Source organism: Mytilus californianus, unplaced genomic scaffold (genome assembly GCF_021869535.1).
Source record: "Mytilus californianus isolate M0D057914Y unplaced genomic scaffold, xbMytCali1.0.p SCAF_6, whole genome shotgun sequence".
Classification (NCBI taxonomy): domain Eukaryota; kingdom Metazoa; phylum Mollusca; class Bivalvia; order Mytilida; family Mytilidae; genus Mytilus; species Mytilus californianus.
The window spans coordinates 32,398,472-32,420,550 of NW_026262712.1; the positions used below are offsets into that span (position 1 = coordinate 32,398,472).

Here is a 22,079-nt window from a genome sequence, read left to right on the forward strand (position 1 = left end):
TACTAACTCGTTTACATCCCCAGTCGGAACATGATAAAGACACATCTGGATGTCCATCTAGATCTGTATCTATTCCACAATGCCTTCCGTTTCCACTATAACCAACTGGACACTATATAGAATAATACATGAAACATTTCTATCCTTTCCTTATGCTTTTGAATCATTTACTTTCGTTGGTACCAATTTTTGTGCACCCATGAGGAAGTGTTGAATTTTCCTTGATATTTGATATAGAAGTTATCATGCATTCCAGGCAATAGGGAATTGCTATAAATTCAATAATAACCGTTACTCACGAAATCCTGAAAAATTGGTACCCCACGAATAGTAATAAACATCAGAATATTTGAATATTTGGAATATGTATAAATTGTATCTTTGGGATGCCATGTGTGCCTACCTGGCCTTTGTTTTACTTTCAATAAAAAAACAATCCTTACCATTACCCTTTATGGCATGCTTAACATATGATATCTTGAGACAATAATACAAGTTTTCGACCTAGTTAAACACTCCCCTGTCTTTGTTTTCGTTTCATGTGTCTTTTAATATATATTGTATAAATCCAAATATGAATAATTATTTAAGCAATAAAACAATTGAACATGTTTGCTGGCGCCAAACCCTTACCGTTCCCTAATGGCTTAATATTATACATTTGAATGTACTCGGCCAGTGTATCTGATACTTCCCGATGTATATAGCCTTGATTAGTGACTTTCAGATGATACAAATCAAGTGTTGGCAATGATGCTTTGCTGTTTGCTTCATGGAGGGTATTACAGGGTGAGTTTATTTGATTCTCCTATAATTACGGATTTTTTCTTGACCATTAAGGTACATACCTCGCATTTATACTCTTTTGGTCTAAGATAAGTACATGTTGCAACCGCAGCACACTTGTGTTGTCCTGTCTGACAATAGTTTGTAGAATAACAGACAATGTTTGGTATACCAGTATAGCCCTCTCCACAATTTCCACAATAATAGCTCCCCTTTAATTATACAGAGAATATAATATATATCAAATTACAAAAGTGAGAATCATTCACTTATTAAAGAAAATTCTTCTTCAAATAGATGTCTGATACTGGTAATTATTGTACAATATACTAAAAGTGATGAAAAAAAATAGATGAAAAGACTAGAAAAAGATTGTCCATCAAAGATAGTTTTAAAGTTTTGATTGAATAAAAGTAATGCATAAAAAAACGAGAATCAGGAGGTATTGATCTTTATCAAAACGCGATTCTTTTAAAAACTGGAATATATAAACCCCTTAACATACAATCACATGTTTGCTACAATATATTACATTTTATAAATATACAAGTGAATATAAACTTTGAATAAATGTCAGGAATAGATTTGAATTATAATTCTTTAGCCTTTCTATGAGCCAATATCTTACTATGGTATTAACGCATGGTGCATTAGAATCACATCCGCCATTATCAGTTAGACATTCATCAAGGTCATAACACATCTGATCTTGTGTAGGAGAAAGGACTTCATTGTGGAACTCAAACACACGGACGGTATTGTTTATGGACAAACCATCCTCGTAAGTGCCACTGTGATATCCGCGTGGACACGCCAAACATTGGTACCCTGGTGCAGTATTTAGGCAGGCAGAGTTATTCCAACAAGGTTTATACAAAGCGCACTGTAATTGAAATATTCTAAATCAAGTCATAATATTTAGCTTATAAATAATTGAAAGTCGATGTAAAATTTATTGACAAATACTTACAATCATCAAAGATGTCAATGCGAATGGTTTTGACAATCCAATATTTGTGGTGATTGAAACTTTTTACAGTTTCTGGTTAAAGCCAATGATTTATAGAAAACACTTGAACTAAGAGAAATGTCATTAAAGAACATGTTTAATGATTACAAAAGAGACCATTAATATAACGAGAAAAATGTCTTATCAATGAGTGGTAGCTAAATTTCAAAATGAAACATTGAAATTATGATAGTTTTTCATTGTCTATTGCATGTATTGGAAAGGTTAATATTTACTTTAAAAATTTGACGCGGAAGTGAAAAAGAAATGAGGGAAGTGCTGCACAAGCCGCGCTCGATATTTTATAGGTGAAGCAAACTCAATGTTTTGCTGTAGGAAAGCATGAGTTTCAATGAGATTGATTATGAATACACCATGCCACTCGTACTTCAATATTTCTCAATGGTTTATTCATATTCATACACTGGTTTAGGTTACGGAAGATGGTTTTTCCTTTGAACACATCAAAAAAGTTTAAAATGTGGAAATCAATGTTTTGCTATGGTGATCCTCTAAAATTTAGAGATGCTGAAAATACAAACCTCCTAACAAAATGAACAAAGAAAGGACAAACACGAGGTAAAAAAAAACTCCAAACAAACAAACCCAAATATCACCAGAATATACCAGTGCATAACTCAACAGAGACATACATATTATCTTGTTTTGTATGGAATATTTAAGTAAAAACTGTCTACTATCTTTGTGAATGCGCAATTCAATATGATTCAACTTACAGGGGGAATATATTAATAACAAAGCTTCGTACTATATGTCTAATATGATAATTTCTTCAAATGCCTAAAAATTTGTAAAATCTTACTTCATCTATATCTGAACACGTCACTCCATCACCAATAAATCCTGTTGGGCATCCAAGACACTGAAATCCACCTGAACCAGTGTTTACACATAAATCCAGACTGAAACAAGTACCTTCTACATTACAAGGACATTCTGTATCGCTAGCACAACCAAGACAAGCTCCTGAACCATCTCCAATTGAGTAAGTTCCTGATTCGCAAGGGTTACAACGATCTTTGGATGTTGAACTATAATAACCTGCTGGACAGGGTTTACAGTTGTCCTGTCCAGAAATGTCTTGATACGTCCCTTCAGTACACAAGTTACAAAATTCTGCAAGGAAAAGTGTCATTTGTTTGTTAAGCATTGTCACTTTCAAATCCTAAAGAACGAATGTTTCATTCATTCCAAAAGCAGTGAAAAGATTGATATGAATTAAAACTTGCTTTGTAACTTCGGCATTATATTTGGTAGAAATATTCCTCTAGTACATGGGTACCATTGATTAGTTTAGTGATTTGTTTTGATTTACGAAGATCTGAACGAATCAATTTAGAATCTCGAATTGCGAGTTTCAACTTTGTTTTAAATCTTTTAGTTGGTTCAACTATGTATCATTATATTTACACATACAATATAGAAAGTTAAATAACCTTTTCACCTATATATACATAGTACATGTATAAACAAACGAACACATGTTTATCAAGTTATTAGAACGGAGTTGATACAAAACCTATAGCCTATATTTATTTACTGAAATTTGCATAGGACAGACATATAAATAACCATAAATGCACCTATTTATGTACAAAGTTTATACAATTGCACAACCTTCTATACATGCATACTTATGTTTAAAAATTATATAAAATCATATAATTTCCTATTCATATATGAATATATATATATATAAGTGCCTATAAAAAGCAGCACATGACATACAAATCTATGGGAGTGTGGATTAATCAGTACAGAGATTAATTCAATTACACAAATAAAATTATAGATTGCCTAACAATGTAATTTTAACACACTATTTAGTATGTAAATATAAGAATGTTTAAAATATTTACAAAATGATAAAAATAAACGCAATATTTCGCTAGACTAACTAGCTTTATCAAGCGTGCATCTATCCAGGTGAAATCGGATCTAGATGATAAGAAACTTTTGCAGCTCAATGTATATGTTGCACTTGAATTTAGCTGCCTTGAAAATAATACATAATTTGGATGAAGTTCAAGATTTTTACAAAATTGGTAGTTGAAGTTAGCAACGTCCATTGGCCAATATTACAGGATAAAAAGGACGATGCTGTGTACTAAATTATTCTTTATCTTTCCTGTATCTTTTCTCATCTTTTTCGTTAAGACCATCATGTTCTAAAGTGTGGAGTTGGTGGATCCAAAGATTTTCTCTTCTCCTTCTCGCCGTGGTGTCCCACTCAGTGTTGACTTCTATGATTTGGAAAGTAACATTATCAAAAGAATGTTTCGTTGAACGAAGATGTCTTGTGAGAGGACAGTTTTTGTTAGTTTTGTACCATGAACGATGGTTATTGAGCCGAATATTAAATTTGTCCATTGTTTCTCCCACATACTGAATGCCACAAGTGTCACATGTTAATATATAAATTGAGTTCTCCGTTTTACAGTTGGAATTTGAGTAGATGGTATAATTTTGTTTAGTAACGGAGCTGATGAAAGAACTGCTTGTATTGGCAGCTTTACAACACAAGCAGTTCCTTCGACCACATTGTTTGTAGCAACCGGGAGATGGAGTAGGCTGCTTTGCTAATACAGATGTCACTAATTTGTCACGGATGTTTTAATGTAAACAGCATATATATATGCTGTTTACAAATTGTAACTTTTCAAAACAAATATAAATAGTACAGACGTTTTGTACAAGTTACAAGTATTTTGCTAACCAGTTAACATAAATGGATGGATAGCAAACTGTCTTCAATTTGCCTTATTATTGTCATATTTACATGGCTTCTTACTAATAGCCTCATAATACAAAACACTGGTACAAAGTTTTTTACGGACATTATAAGATATGTTGGAAATTAAGAATCGGGTATAGACTATGAAATATATAAAGAGTCGAACTTAATCTGGTGTCCTCTTATGCAGATTAATGTCATAGAGGACAGTGGTGAATTTAAGGTTGAAATATATAAATATGTGAGTAAAACATCAACATGATCAAGCTGGTAAATAATTAAAGATTAACTTTAATCACCGGGTGAGAGAAGGTATGTATCAAATACTGATAACTTTTACAAAAAGTCGATTCAAATTATAATATGTACAAAACATACCTTTAAGCAGTACATGTGAACAGCCTGCATAATACATTTTTGTTTGTTTCATACATTACCTGTGGTGTACGTTATTTTATTTTACGCCATTTTGTCCTAGGTTAGAGTTTTCTTTTTAACACTGTTGCTACATCTTTTTTATTGATATTGTATTTATTTTGTGTCATAGATCAAACTTATTCGTTCATTGTATGTTTACTTGTTTTTGTTTATATGTCTTTTTGATCGAGTTAAGCCATTTCAATTGATATTTCGTCCTGAATATGCATGAAATATTTGCCACTGGACGTTAAGCAACCAACAATCAATCAATCAATCAATTGATATTTTATAGTGTGTCTTTTTATGTTGTAATGATACACTACTATCTCAGGTTAGGGTGAAGGTTGGCGCCTGTTAAAACGTTTAAACCCGCTGCATTTGTATGGACCTGTCCTAAGTCAGGAGCCTGTTGTTGAGTGGTTGTCGTTTGTTTGTGTGGTTCGTAAGTGTTTCTCGTTTCTCGTTTTTATATAGATAAGACCATTGGTTTTCCTGTTTGAATTGTTTTACACTAGTCATTTTGGGGCCCTTTTAGCTTGCTGTTCGGTGTGAGCCAAGGCTCCGTGTTGAAGACCGTACTTTGACCTATAATTGTTTACTTTTTATACATTGTGACTTCGATGGAGAGTTGGCTTATTGGCACTCATACCACATCTTCTTATTTATATCTAAACATAGATAAAATACCACTGACCTACAGTTCCATCTGAATAAGTTCCTGGTTCACAAATGTATCTTCGTCCATCTCTACATGCATAACCAGATTCACACGCGGAACAAGTGTCTGGACAATTCACGTCATTACATTCTACATAGTGATTTTCAGGACATGTGGTTGCATAGCCATCTTTGCATATCTAAAACAATGTCAGAACTTAAGATGCAAAGATATCATGGTTTAGCTAATGCTCCAGTGCTGGTCTAGTTTTAAAAGTTACCATTTATTCTTAATTTTCAGTTTCAATTAATAAATTTTCAATAAATAAATTCCATTTCACTACTGAATATTAAGGTAAAACTACACAGGCAAAACTTTGTGATGCTTTTAAGTATATTTATTAGGTTAAGTTATAACTTATGATTATAAGCAATTTTATACGTTTCTGATTGATATTTTCCAACTTACCCAACCCTTTGGACATGTTACGCATTCAGAGGCTGCCCCAAAAGAATGTTCAGTTGGTGACCTATCACATGTAATTGTATCATTTTCACATCTTCCACACATGTGGGTCTCGCTGTCTCCAAGGCAGTAATATGAAGTGTAACATCTCTCACAGGACGTGTCAACTACAAGTATTAAAATGTTTCTGTATGTGTGAGAAAGTATATAAGCAACTCCATTTATCACACATTTGCAGAAAATGGTCTACTAGATAATCGCATAATCATTGGTGGTTCTAAAAGAAACCATTTGTTTTCCATCGATATAGAAAATCAAAGTAAAACTTTCTTGAAAACATCTTTCAGGTGTTCACTAAACATTAGTCTGTCAGGTGTTAATATTAATATTCTTAAATCTTATCTGTAAATTAAATGTTTCTGGTGAAAAACTAATATAAGAAGGTATTACTCAAATCATAGATGCCTGTACCAAGTCAGGAATATGACAGTTCTTTTCCATTCGTTTGATGTGTTTGAGCTTTTGAATTTGCCAATTGATAAGGGACTTTCCGTTTTGAATTTTCATTGGAGTTCGGTATTTTTGTTATTTTACTTTTTACCCAACCCTTAGTTTTTATGTCACTAATATAACTCAAACACAAAGAAATGATAAATTTATACTCGGAAAATTTCTGAAATTATTCTACACTCGTCAAAGACAGTAAAATAGTTCCTTCTTCAGAAGGGTTTAGACATTTCAATACATACTTGTCTTTCACAAGTACTACCGAATTCAATCGAATGTTATATGAGACATCATGAAACATCTTAGGAATGTTGTTTCTGTTTTTTTTTAACCACATTATCCAACCAACAACTGTAGCTACCTTAGCTTACCTTGCGTTTCCTATCATGATTACCTTGATAAATTGTACCAAATTACAGAGAAGCTGTTGAAATCAGGGTTCCAAATGATATAGTTGGAAGTCAACCCGTCGAAAGTTTCACATACGTCATCATGAGATAGTTGACCGTTATGGACTATCTGTGTCGTAGATGGCCACAGATATGTTCTAATAGTCGTAACCACAAAACATAACAGGTGTCACTAGTAGAGCAGGTTTTTGGTGGGGTTCGAATTGCACAGTCCTTAGTTCCTATGTAGTGTTTAATGGTCTTGCTTGTCTTTTCGTTTTCTCTTAATTAAGTACTGTTTTTTACAAGCTCGTTCTCAGTTTCTCTTAGACTTATGAGTTTTGAATACCCCCTTGGTATTTTCTGCCTCCCTTTTAAACAGCTTTATGCTGTAAAAACCACATTTTGACGCTGCTTTCCAAACTTTTTAGTTATTTGTTAAAGTTAATGGTCCACCTGTCGGCAGCTGCACTGTGCTAAGCTGCACCACATTTATCATTTTTATTGTCATTAATCTAAAATTGGCACACGAATTCATAACAGCATATACAGGGATTTCAATATGAGTGTCCCAAAATTATAAGAAATAAAAACATGTGCTTCAGTGGTAAATTCTTGTTAAAATTAAAAAGCCTTCTTATATAAAACATAATTGTAAATTATTAGACAAATACTCGTGGTGATTTAAAATGGTTTGAAATTCTTCGGCAAACTTCCTCTTTGATGGTTTTGACTTTTTTACGGACTTTTGGTTATGCATCTACCTGTTTTTGTTATTGGTCAATAATTTAATTTTGGATGTAACGCGTCTTCTGATTGTCTGACGTTGTTTTGTTTATCAGGTTATAGACATAATTTTGTCATGTGACCGTGACGTCATCAACGTTTTTTCATGTTTTACTCAGGTATAAAATGGAATTTAGAATTAAATTATAAGAAATGACTGTAATATTTTTTCTGTCTATTCGAAATAACATAAACAATGTGGTGCACACTTTAAAATAACCCGCTACGCAGGTTATTCAGTGTGCTCCACATTTTTGATATTATTTCTTCATAGAGAGAAAAAAATATTACAGTCATTCCTTAATTGACTTTACAAACTTTAAATCTATGTTATATTAGTATTTCAAGTCCAGATCGATGGATCATACGATGCGGTTTAACAGTCATTTAACAAAAACATCATTTGTTGATTACATATTAAAACATAAACACATACAGTGGTATTGTTCCGCTTGTGTGCACCCTGAAAGTTCCATTCGTAGTGCTGCACTTCCCGTCCAGTTTCTGGGACTAATTCTGATATACTGTCCGAGAATAGGCGGTGACAAAACTAATGTCTTGACAGTATTTTGGTCATTGTTTCCAAGAAAAATCTAAAATTAATCCGAAGGGAAACAGCTTAAAAATCGTTGCGTGCTTATACATTGTAGTCATTGCTATATAGTAATCATCTGGAATAAGTGGAAACAATTATTTCATGTCCGAATACAAATATTCAAAGGTTCAGAGTTATTTTGACCGACCTGCTCATTTCCGAAGTTACATTCCTTATGGTTGCATACATAATTCTGATTCTTGCAATATGACACCAACCCAACCCAAATAAAGAACAAATGAAAAAAAAGAATATTTCTAAACAAAAATGAAAAGCATAAATACTAATAATTTACGTCATACAAATCCATTGAACATGGTTGTAATCATCTTTATTTTAGATTCAGATACTGGACAACAATTTAAATAAAAACTATACGTACATATTCCCCAGAATCATCATGATACAAAGTCCACACAGCACCATCATTAGAAGAGGTAATCTGAAATGATTGTACCCAGTTTGGTTCGTCTTGTTGACCTTGTAGATGGACTTTTGTAATTTTATACGCATCTTCCAAATTGACTTGAATATATGGGGCTATATCCGTATCATCAGCTATCCATCCACCCGTCAGAGGTCCATATATAGCTTAAATTAGATAAATATAATTAGATAATGCTATATTTTGTATATTCAAATACCACTTGGAAATTGAATTTATAAGCTACCGGTAATTTCAGCGCGACTGCATGATGTCTTTGATATGTAACAATCTTAAGAAGGTACACTCAAACTTAAATGAAGTCAAACACACCTAAACAGTTGGATCAATATTGTGAAAGACAAATTATTTAGGAAAGAATGTAACTAATTTTAAAATATATTATATAAAACCTGCCATTATAGAATTTGTGACTGGCAATACTTAAGTGCATAATCTGATTTTTTGTAGTTACAAAATTAATTCATTGTTAAACACATTCTTTCAGGAACACCACAAAATGTCAAACAACTTTAAATAAAAATATTTGTCAAAGGTTTGGGTCATTTTACAAGAAACCAAAAAAAAGAACAACATTTAAATAAGTTTAAAGAGTATCTTTGAATAAAAATAATCTTACGTGCTGAAGCATTTAGCCAAAGGCGAGCTCTTTCTGGCTTTGAAAGGTAATTTCCTGATGAAGATGCAGTAATAAGCTCATCCCGAACAATTCCATTTGATAATCCAATGTCATCCAAGCATTCTTAAAAAAAATGTACATAACAAATTGTTTAAGAAATAATTATTTCTTTTCTAATTATCAGTCAGATATATATAGCAAATATTATTCAATACATTGATGATGAGTAAATTCAGGCGAAAAACTAAAACAGTACAGCATTTTGTTACACATTTCTCGGCTTTGAGCTTTCCTGAAAAAGTTAAATCCAGAAAAGCGCTTCAGACGGATGATTTATGAAGTGTTTTAATTTTTAAGATACATTATGAAGAATTTGAATCTTTAATTAATACTGAAACTTGCCAATTCCTAATATGATGTTTTAAAATGCTGACAATTAAATGTGTCAAGGCTTTTAACTTTATTGTATTTTTTTTTTTGCTTTCAGTTAGCGAGATCGTTGTTTGATATGGTAAAATAATATGTTTTTATTTTTCTGATTGTTTTCATGTTTTGCTATCTATTCTATCTTTTAGTTAGAGTAAAATTCTCTTTTTTATTGATTTTAAATGTATGTTCTGTATACTTTTTGTTATTTGCTGTTCGTGATATAAAAGGGGAACGGTTATGATCTGCAACGACCAGTTTAACCACGCCAATTATTCGTTTTGTTCCAGGCCAAGTTAGAAACTGCAGTGGTTTTTCTCGTGTTGTATCTTTATAATTCTATGTACTTACGATATGTTGTGTTAAGTGTACACCCGATAATGTGCTGGTCAAGAAATAGAAGAAAACAGTGTGTTGTATTGTATTTAAAATTAGCAGATATATACTGTAAACCATCTAATTTTCGCGAGCGATTTGTTTTAGTGACTTTCGCGAGTAGAAAAATAACGCGGACATAAAACGTCGCGAACTTGTAAAACTTACATCTTTCCTTATTTAACTACACCAAGTAAATTTGAAAATCGCAAAATTAAATCGCCGCGAAATGGGCTAGAAAGGATTTAACGCGAAATAATGTATCCGTGAAAATTAGTTGGTTTACAGTAATGATTGATTTTTTGGAGTATAAAGTCACCTTCATTAACCATGGCTATGTTATGATCAGACAATGATTTAGAGTCAAGTATTTTTTTCTTTTTTGATTCGAGCGCAATATATGAGTCTAGTGTAGACGAAACGCGCGTCTGACGTACTAACTATAAGCAAGATATCTTTGTTGAGTTTTTATTAACATGATAGTAACCACATTTGTCTCATTACTTACGGAAATCAACAGTCCAATATCCCGGGACTCTGAGGTAAAACTCTCCAGTTTTGTTATTAACGCTGAATGTAAAGTTAGTCTTTTCAAACTGTTCGTTGACTAGACACGTGTTACTGATATTTACTGTGATATTGATGGCACTACCTCTTGGTGGGATACCTCCATCAATTACTGCCAAGGTAACTGTCAGCTCTGTGGTGTCGTTATATATTTCTCTTCTGATATCTAGCGATTCATCATAGTTTATGACAGGACTGTTTCAGATGGAGAGATCAAATGTTAATATAACTGACATAAAACAGTGAACAATCAATCACATCAGCGATTTCAACCCTCTGTCCTCTTTTCAGTGAGTACTTAAATTTTATTTGATCTTTGTGCTTTTCGTTATGTACATCTACATAGATTATAATTTAGTAATTTGGTGTTGTCATATCTTTGATAATCTTTGTTCAAAGTATTTGCGACTTTCAAGACACGTGGCCTTTTAAAAATAGTTATATAGTATAACCCTTGTTTACTGTTAATATCGTAATTCAACCTTCAGATGTCTTTTTTGTGAGATGTAGTAGTAGTTTACGATTTTCATAACTCGTTAGTCCGTTTTTAATACACAAAGATAAATAAAAAAAATGAGAGAATCGTATGAAATCAAGTCAAACAAGACCGGGATTCAATACAAGGTATTCTACTATGAATGAGTCAACCACGATAAGAAATAGACTCAGTCAAAATTGCAGTATGGCAGGTGGTCTTGATGTCAAATTATGTTGGACGTTTCCAGATTAGGTCGATTTAGAGCGTGACATACTGTATATACTCTTCTATATTGCTGTAGACAGGAGGTCGACCTCTAGATGTTTTATTTGTTTTGTATGTCAGGGAACTACCATTTGACCCTACGGGGGATAGGGGTTATGGTTTTTCGCTAAAAAAAATATTCCCCACTTTGAAAAAATAGATATTCTGATCAGGAAGAAGAAAAAAATTAATTTTCTGAATGAACTTTTTTGACATTAAATTTATGTTAAGTCCTTAAAACAATTTTGCGCTTCAAGCGGTAAAAAAATAATTTGAAGATTGAGTGGTACGAACATAATGTTTCGAATTAAAAGAAACCTCCCCCTCAGAACTAAACGGTCGGTCCCTTAATTGTTTGATGCCTTATAGACGTATACCAATCAATTGCTTCGATTTATGTGCATTTATGGTAAATATAGCCATCACCTTTCAGTATGTACTAATGACACGTAAAAGAAGAATTCTCCATTTATACCGCTGTCCAGATCAGAACTATTTACAGTCAACAGAGGAGGAATTTGTAAGAGAGGTTGTGGTGTAATAAAGACGTCATCTGTTAGAGATAGTAATGGACAATGGTCATTGAAGTCTGTTACAACAATCTGAAACAACAAACACAAGATAATGGTTAAGATAATGGTTAACTAGATAATAATTTTATGGAATTAAATCACAATATTGTTCATTTCTTTCGTTTTTTGTAACATTGATGAGTTACACTTCGGTTGAATCTGATGGTATATTGTTCATTTTACCTAAGTTTGGGCCTATATTTCTAAAAGTGGCTTAACCTGTTGTGTTGCCTGATAGAGTCCAGCTTGACCAGGACATAGACATAACATATGTCGTCTTGTATCATCATCTTCCATGAAACACATAGTTTCTCCTCAACTCCTTGAAAATGGCTAGACGGTATTGAACCAACCTTGAAGTTGCACACCTGCTACTTTAATTTTTAAGAACTAAGTGATTTGTTAGGTTACCTATACCAAACATGGATTCAGACATTTCGTATAATATGATTTTATTAATCCTCAACTTCTTCTAAGCGGCTTTACACAATGCAACCAAACTTGCAGATCTTCTTCCAAAGGATACGAAATTGTGCACCTGCTATTTTTAAATTTTTTTTTATCTTTTTGATATATAGGGTTTCCCGTACTAAAACATGGACTCTACCGTTTCTGCTTATATTATTTTGAGACGACAGACGACACACATCTTCCTTTGAAACCCAAAACACTTTTAAGAATCATGTTGTATTTGATAATACAGCTGCTGTCCAATTTAAGTATACTATACGTCTGCTTTTATTTATACATGTTTTAGTATATTTATGCCTTTTAAGCCTTGGTTTGTTATATATAAAGCTTCACATTTTTTGTCTTTCCTAAACATTTTATGTTTCCATCCTCTCTAACATCCATTGAAAACTGCTTTAAGGAGATTTATTAAAGCTATAATTCTTAAATCCATCGCTTCACATCAGAAATTAATTAATTGATTATTGTTTAATGTGTGAAGAATTAGCGATCGATTACCATATCGTGGTTTTCAATATGACAAAAAGTAATACCTTTACAACTAAAGACCCTTCTAGATTTGAACCCATGTCTTTTATATCCATTTCCAAAATGTATTCTGTAGCAACTTCAAAGTCCAAAATTGTACTTAAGGCAGGTAAAACAGTTGATGTGGATATTGTGAAAGATTCTGATCCAGGTGTATTTGGCTCTGGTAATAGAATATTAGTGCCTGCACATTCTGCAATGAAAAGTATATCACCTCTTATATTATTATCACTGTAATCATTTATATCTGAATTTATCTTCATTATTTACTTCATTATTTACAAGAGAAAAGTTTGAAAATTCTAAGGGATCTTTAAAAAAAACAGTAATTAATTTCAGTCCTTGTCAAATTTTGTAAATTTAAAAAATAATTGACAACTATATATATTATTTTGAATGAAACAGCTAGACAAATGGACAATAGGAAAAATCTTCGAAAATGTAGAAGTCACATTACGGCTTTTAAATTATGAATAAAACCCATAGTGTAAAGTAATCTATTATAATGCCCGGGATGCCAACATGTGAAAAGAAAAAAAAAACAGCTGCCTAGTTCATACTTCATCTCATGTTCTCTCAAGGTTGAAATCTGGTTCAACAAAATCAGTAATGATCATGGCCGTTGACTGGATGTGAACAGCAGTATTTGTTTGATTAATAGCGTTTGATTTTTTTTCATTTTGATTGGCCTTCTCCTTTTTGAATTTGCCTAGGAGTCCGGTATTTTTGTTATACTTGTTTGAAACTGCTTATGGATACCTCTTTGGATTTCTATAATGGGCGATGCATGCAATTTGTAGAGTATATTTTGTAGATGCCCCTTAGTCTGTTTGAAGTACTTGAAATTCCAATTATCTTATCTCACATTTGTTTATTTTTATTGTGCCTCAGAATACTTAACTTAACATTACGTTACTACTTTTTGATCTAATATTGGCATACACAAGAGAGACGGAAGATACCACAGGAATATTCAAACTGACAACGCCATGGCAAAAGACGATCGAAGTACGACTTAAAGACAAACAACAGTATACAAAACACAACATTGAATAGTTTAGACTGAGCAACATAGTAACGCTTACCTACAAATGATATATTGGTACCAAACAGATCAAAGTATGAATATGTTGGCGGAGCTGTTGTAGTTCCTAGATTTTTATTTGCGGTCGTGTCATCTTTTAAAGTAAAATGTCTAGCTTCATTCCCTAGAATAAATAAGAGTTATTGGTAAAATGTCATGAAAGTGTCTGCTACAACAATGTAAGTATTACAATTGACATAGAAATCAGTTGAAATCAAAGTATGTGTATCATCCATATCTGTTTCTTTAAACGTTATACACCCAGCCTCTGTTCTTTGTCCATATTTGGTTTTTGGTGTATTCAAATATCAATGCAGAATAATCAGTTCTGTCAGAAAAATCATCGGGTAATGATAACAAATCCCATGAAAACGAAATAAATGAAAATTTTTTATATTTGTCCTTACTTTTTTGTAGTTATTTATAATTACATTCCTACGATTCCATTCACTTTGAGATTTTCCGATACATAAAACTTGTAATGAAATGGAGGAAACAGTTATTTGTTTTATAATGATTAAGATTATAACACAATGTTGACTGCTGTACCCCTATTTTTGATATTTTTACCTATTATGTCTGTTTATTTTGCTCACGCATTGTTGTCAATATAATGGAATTCTATGCTACTGTTATACAATTGCTAGGTTTAGCTAGCTATAAAACCAGTTTAATTCACCATTTTCTACATAAGGAAATGCCTGTACCAAGTCAGGAATCTGACAGTTGTTTTCCATTCGTTTGATGTGTTTGAGCTTTTGATTTTGCCATTTGACAAAGGACTTTCCGTTTTGAATTTTCCTTGGAGTTCGGTATTTTTGTTATTTTACTTTTTTATGTGAAAATGAACAGATGTAACTGTCTCGGTGAAAATCAGCTTTGAATTTATTATTTGTCTACATAGTCAGGATGATTGGTTAGAAAAGTATAACAATGAGTAAAAAAGAGTTCCAACAAATGAGTGAATTTATGCAGATAAGAAATACGAAGTGAATTTATCCTAATAGACATCTGAAAATGTATTAAAATTTACCAGCAAGAAGTTCCACTGAAAACGTTGGTCCTACTTTGAAAATATCCCATAAAGGAAACGTTCCTACGATTCCATTCACGTTGAGATTTTCCGATACAGAAAACTTGTAATGAAAAGGAGGAATGTCATTTTCATTCACAGAAAGGTAAACATCCTCTAAATGAACCAGAAATTCCGAAGAGCAAGCCATTCGTTCAACATGAAATATCTCAAATAGGTATGTTTCTCCTATCTAAAATGATATTAAAAAAGTTTATATTAAGTAGTTTCATACTAAACCTGTTAAACATAGAGAATTAAGTCAAGGACTGATAGAAATAAAACAACAAACTTAAAACTGTAACAAAGATAATGTATTTGATACATTTAACGTGTTGCTATTGAAATGATCAAAATATATTGCAGAGTGTTTAAAATTCGTAAAAAATAAAACGAACAAGTAGTACTATACTAAAGTATCAGGCTTATCGGCAAAACGCATACTGAATTTTTTATGGGCGATTTAAAAATGTTTACTTTAAATATTTCATTTTGATGTTTTCTGATAAACGGGAGATGATTCCGTTCCGTTTACAAGTACATCAAATATCCGATACTTAAATGTATGTGGAGGGTTTCCTCTCCATTTTTGCACTTGGCGAAAAAAAATATTATTGGCGAAAGTGTTTTTACGAAAGAATAAAGCGGTTCGACATCGTTCATTTTGTTTATTTTTTCGGTCAGCTGTGACTTTTTTCCTAATCAGTCAGCTTTTTAACCTTGAACTCGTCACACGTTTCGATCTTGACAGAAAATCAATAATCAGCTAATTGGAAAAAGGTGCAAGCATTCGATAGCTATCGACAATAAACTAATCAGTAAAAGGTGTTAATTGTATTGTTTAATATTAAATATGTCGACAAAACAAAATAATAGTTTTGAAGTTGGCACTTTGCAATTAGTCTGGCGCTCATGTTTTAAACATAGTTTTACGATCTAACTTTTAACACATTTTGGAAAAGAAAGCTGTTTTTTTAAACATCTACACAGTTGATCAAAATCTTTGATTTTATTCGAAGACCTTCAACTAAACAGAAATTTTCCAATAAATAGATTGAAGACGCTGATGTTTTTGATACAAATATAACAATGGACACTCCGATGCAATGACAAGCGGACCGTTTTAATGCCTTTGTAATGTAATTATACAGAATTCATAAATTTGAATAAAAATTATTGTTTTAATTCAGTGATTATTCATCAGAATGTTAATTATCAAATAGAGATAAGGCATTTATGTACACTGGGACTCAATGTTACTCCCAGATGGACATGGCTTTGAAATGAAATTTAGCTTGTTTCCAAAGAGTAAAATAAGTTGAAAGTGTCGAGAAAAAAATATAATTTTAGCGAAAGGGGTGGCGAAAAAGAAAATTGACTGAGAGAGGAAACCCTGCCTATGTTTATACCTTATGTATAAATGATGACAGGTTTATGAATGCCTCTCAACTGAGATTTTACGCCCCATGCTTAGATTCACAATATAACCAGAACATACTTTATAAAGTAAGTTCAGTTCCTTTATTAATACTGATAATATAGTTGTTTATGGTGCTATCCGACAGTTGTTAACATAGATGATGTATTTACATCAGGTTCCACAGGGGAGGAGTGATTCTATTAGTAGTTCAAAGTTATCAAAAAGAGATTGATTTGAAAATTGATTATTGAAATCAAGAAATAATAGTATATTGATGTGACTCGACATCTGTGTTCTGTAATCACAAATTCTATGATGGGCCTTGATTGTATGAATTTTCTATAAATGCATGATCTATCTAATTTCATCATACCTCTAATGTCAAACTGACTGAAGATGCTGATTTAGGAGACATACCAGTGCATTCACCGTTGACAATGACACCCTCTTGTGGTATGATTGGTCCACCATCTATTAGCATAAAAAAAATTTACACAGATGCTAATTTTCCTAGAAAAGTTCATTTTCAATTTTGGTTCATAATTTTTTTTTCAGGTATTGAAACCAAATATGCTTAGGCGGTACTCGGTTAATGTAAAAGAAGACATTATGGCGGTAATTAAAATTAATGTTGGAAGGACAGTAATAGCAAAAAAGACTAAAAGCCGACACTTTTCCTAAAAATAGAGATTGAGCCACACAAGTCAAAAGGTTTTACCGGAGATTTATTGATACATTTAGCAATTGTTTGAATGGCTTTTAATCATATCTTAAAATAAAATGACCAGTTTCAAGTGGTCAATACGTCACATGTTTTGAAATATATTCCAATAATGCATTCAACCAGAGACAAATACAATATGAATATTGGAGATCAGATTGGCAACTCTATAAAGGCCATTGTATGTCATATTATTTATTGAAATATCACTCGGTTCTCTCAATTTTAACCTCTTATTTAGGTACAGGCATATCCATTTTGTTAAATCGTTTATATTTGTAGATGATTTCAACTAAGCTGTAAAAGTATCTTTTAAATTCAATGTTCTGCAGTAAATATCATACCTTTAGCATTAGCAAGATCGATCATTTGACAACCAATGCTCGCTGATGATCTATCATCCACCAATTCTATAACTAAGTGTTTGTTAATAAATAACCATAGTTCCTCTCCACCTCCAATAGTAATTTTCTCTGTTCCTAAGTATTTCAGTCCGGTTCGAATAGCAGATGTGAATCTAAAAGTAAAACTGCATATTGAGTAAGTACAATTGATTGCAAAGTAGGCAACTGCGATAAAAATGAGTCAATACAGCTACATAGATGTGAGTAAACGTTAGGGAGAATTGGTTTGAATTCAACAATTAATGTCTGTACAAAATATACGTTCTTATGGTCACTCCAATGTTTTTACTACATTGTTCTATTTCAATCAGCAGAATGAGTCTCATGACCTCTTTGACATGATTGGATGGTTTTTTTTAAACAATCTTTGAAAAGAAGTCTTAGGTTATTGTTTTTTTTTTGGAAACACGTACTACTACTGAGCTTGTTTTTAAAGGATTTCAGGATAACTTATTTTGCAGTAAATAAATGTAGTTATCTGTAGCATTTGAAATAATAAGGAGAAAAGTTATAAATAAACTTACATAAAATTATGTAAACCTCCCGAACAGTCAGTTTGACCTTCTGATCCATACCCAGAGTCATCAACTGGATAAAAGGTGTCTGACCAAAATCTACAAAATTTTTGATAATGAATATCTAAATCCAAGTCTTTGCAATTCTCAATAAAACTATAGCTAAGCAATTGTAATGCTGATTATTTCAGCTCAGTTGAATGTATTTCATAAAAACAAATGTATAATACGTTTACTTCGATCTCTTAATTCGGTGCGTTTTTTCTCAAATAACACTTCATTTTGGTTATATAGCTCTTTAATCGTGTGTGCTCTTATAGATCCTTGGCTTTCAAATACTCGGCTTTGTGCGTTCATGTAGAAGGTAAATTCAGAAAAGCGCTTGGAATGCATGTGTTGATTTCATTTCTTTTCATGTTTTATATAGCTTTAAAACCTACTTGTGAATAGTTGAAGAAGTGATACTTGTATCATGTTGCAACAATATTTGATCAAGCTTCACATAGTTTGATGACGTTGATCGGAACCAGTCCGAAAATGTATCACTTGTAGGGTTATCAGAAATAGCCAACCAGGAGCCCAAAGGACTGGTCATGTGATATGGACTCCGTGGTAATAAACCACTAGCACTAGAAAAATCATCATTTCCAGCACTGAAGTCGTAGTAAGTAACGTTCAGTAGTATATCTGTAGCACCGGTTGTACCTGAAAAACATAAAAAGACACAAACTTTTAGGGAAAATAATGAAAACATTAACACAAATAAAAGTTATCAAAGATACCAGGCGTATAATTGTGAATGCCAGACACGCATTTGGTCTACAAAAGACTCATTAGTGACGCTCAAATAAAATAAATAAAAGGCCAAATAAAGTACGAAGTTGAAGAGCATTGAAGACCCAGAAATTCGGTTTCAATAGATCAAAAACTTTTCCGTTATACAGCTAGGGAGGCCCTATGAATCTGACCACGCAAATTGAAAGTTGGTTGCCTAACTAATATTAGATTGATGATAAGAAATAGTCATTGACTAGTAGGTCCAGAACACATATACTTAAGGAGGAATAAAAAGATCAAATCCCAGCGTATAATACCTCAACGAGAAAAATCTAAAGCAACCAAAAACAGACATATCAAACAACAGGCAAACATAAATAATTATAAAGAACTAGACAAACGATTACTATTCAAAAACTGGCATGATATGACGTACGCTACACATGTAACACTGGTCGTATTGCAAGGCCCAACTTCAGCTAAAGAACAATTTGAGGTAGATACAGACATTTGACTGCAATATGATATATGCAGCTCAGATGATATATTGCTAATTAATCATATGAATCTGTAAAAGTAAGAGGAAAGAGAATCTTATATTTAAAAAATACATCTTTATAACAAGGAATAAAATTTAAAGTCTATCTTATATACCTCCAGTTGTAGATGTGGCTGGTGTATATACAAATACTGGAATACTATTTGCACTCGTATAATCATCAACACGCATCTGTATATCACATTCATATGTTGTCAATGGCAACAGTCCATCACCATCTGTAACCGTGACTTCCGCTGAGTGGTAGGACACAGTTGAGCAGTTGGTTAAATCGGCTGATGTTCTTGAACAAGATCTTGTACAACCAGTATTACTGATGGCGCCGTTCAGTAATAAACAATCTGCCGTACAATCAGCTGTTGTTATAGGAGTCATGTCAATAGTTACCGGTACACACGGACTGTTACATTTGACCGCGTCGGTTGCAGTATCAAAATATAGACACCCTGGATCAAGGCAATCTGTCCTATTGTAAAAAGTTGCATAACAGTACGGTGGTAGATCAACTGTAACACGAACAATTTTCTGTAGCGTACTTGCTGTTGTGCTTGTACATGTTACTATATAGTCCCTTAAATGAAAACAAGAAAAGAAGTATTTGTACATACATTAAACGTGTTATGTTATGTTTCTGATCAATCATTGTCCATTTTACCATCTCTGCCATACCCCGGTTGTTTTGTGTATCAAGCTTGTTGAAATGTTTTTATTACAGTCGAATTGTATTTCAATATTATCAATTGGTCAATGTCTATCTTATTTGTTTTCTGAATTTTGGGTCTTTAGTGCTATTTAACCTATTACTTGATTTGGCTTTATAAATCTTTTGATTCAGGCGTCACTGATGAATGTTTTCTAAACAAAACGCGCGCATATAGCGTACACAATGTTTAATACTGGTATATATGATGAGTTTATAATAAATTAACTGTTTACCTCACTTTGAAATTTTTCAAAATTCATAGGATTTTCTACGCCAGAAATAGATTACCATAGTTATATTTGGCAAAACCTATCGGAATTTTTGGTCCTCATTGCTTTTCAACTTCTTACTTTATTTGACCTTTTTAACTTTTTTGATTCAAGTGTTTTGTAGACGAAACGCCCGAATATGACGTACAAAATTTTAATCCTGTTATCTATGATCAGTTTATTTACAATCACTGGGTCAATGACACTGCTGGTAGAGGTTTTCTCCCAGAAGGTATCACCAGCACAGTTTCGGAATTGTGGGTCCTCAATGCTCTTCAACTTCGTACTTTATGTGACCTCTTTGAATTGTTTGAAGCGACTGTCATACAAGTGAGAGGTTTAGCGCTATAAAACCAGGTTCAATCCACCATTTTCTACATAAGAAAATGCCTGTACCAAGTCAGGAATATGACAGTTGTTGTCCATTCGTTTGATGTGTTTGTGCTTTTGATTTTGCCATTTGATTAGGGACTTTCCGTTTTGAATTTTTCTCGGAGTTCAGTATTTTTGTGATTTAACTTTTTGATTCGAGCGTTACTGATGAGTTTATTGTTGACAAAAAGTCTGGCGTACAAAATTGTAATCCTGGTACGTATGATGAGTTTATATTATGAACACGACTTAATAATCTATCAATCAGTCTTTGTAGAGCTGTTCAGATCAAAATGGCGGTTTCAGCTCACAATTGGTTTACTTGAAAAGGTTTTGAAGGCTACTACATAAATCTTTAGAAAGCATCAACACCAAAGCATCAACACCAAAGCAGAGGCATGTGGTTCTTTAACATACCATACTGTTTCTGTGTTTGCATTTGCTTTTTTTAAAGAGCTTGTTGAATTGTCTCCAAAAATTTCGAACAAAAATCTAGGTCTTGTCCATTCTATTGTCATACTTGTACTCGAGGCAGCAGTCCCTTTAATATTTCCTGCACCTAAACATAAAAAAGATTTCAAGGTACAAATATTTACACAAATTGTCGGAATGGAGTGACAAAAATTGTAGGCGGACTTTAGTTTTCAGTTGACGTCGTGGTTTTTTTAATATTAATTCGGGCATTTTATTCCTAATATCACAAATGACCATTTTAAAACATTACATGTTCTTCTACACAGAATTTACTTGTTCATTGAAATTTTGATCATCTTTTAAGAACGACCTTAATAAAGAATAGCAATAAAAGTGTTTTTCTTTTGACAAATCAGATATTTAAGTCGCCAAAACGGAGTTTTGGGGACTTTATGTTTTTGTCCCGTTTCTTATTATTATTATTATTATTATTATTATTATTATTATTATTATTATTCTTAACCCTAATTTGTCCGACCATTTTCTTCCAAGCTTTAAATGATGGAAACTTTATATTTGGTATGATGTTGGGGTAGTATCCCTAAGGGTGCATTCGCTATTTTTTATTTCAAATGGGGGTCAACTTGGCACTAT

General features: G+C 32.5%; 1 protein-coding gene across 2 annotated transcripts in view; it reads right to left on the minus strand.

The window, feature by feature from the left end:
• The window catches only part of LOC127704992 (uncharacterized), an 86,643-nt gene that overhangs the window by 21,068 nt on the left and 43,496 nt on the right, over nt 1-22,079 (minus strand). For both annotated transcript variants that reach the window (XM_052209236.1, XM_052209237.1), the window contains 20 exons: nt 21,429-21,570; nt 19,763-20,238; nt 18,772-19,036; nt 18,341-18,430; nt 17,757-17,929; nt 17,065-17,162; nt 15,233-15,464; nt 14,201-14,323; nt 13,121-13,308; nt 11,971-12,146; nt 10,744-10,997; nt 9,435-9,557; nt 8,753-8,961; nt 8,212-8,368; nt 6,097-6,260; nt 5,665-5,827; nt 2,619-2,932; nt 1,415-1,669; nt 849-998; nt 8-112 (listed from right to left, as the gene is read on the minus strand). In XM_052209236.1, the coding sequence (XP_052065196.1) occupies nt 8-112; nt 849-998; nt 1,415-1,669; nt 2,619-2,932; nt 5,665-5,827; nt 6,097-6,260; nt 8,212-8,368; nt 8,753-8,961; nt 9,435-9,557; nt 10,744-10,997; nt 11,971-12,146; nt 13,121-13,308; nt 14,201-14,323; nt 15,233-15,464; nt 17,065-17,162; nt 17,757-17,929; nt 18,341-18,430; nt 18,772-19,036; nt 19,763-20,238; nt 21,429-21,570 (3,857 nt within the window). The remainder of the gene's footprint in view (nt 1-7; nt 113-848; nt 999-1,414; nt 1,670-2,618; nt 2,933-5,664; nt 5,828-6,096; nt 6,261-8,211; nt 8,369-8,752; nt 8,962-9,434; nt 9,558-10,743; nt 10,998-11,970; nt 12,147-13,120; nt 13,309-14,200; nt 14,324-15,232; nt 15,465-17,064; nt 17,163-17,756; nt 17,930-18,340; nt 18,431-18,771; nt 19,037-19,762; nt 20,239-21,428; nt 21,571-22,079) is intronic.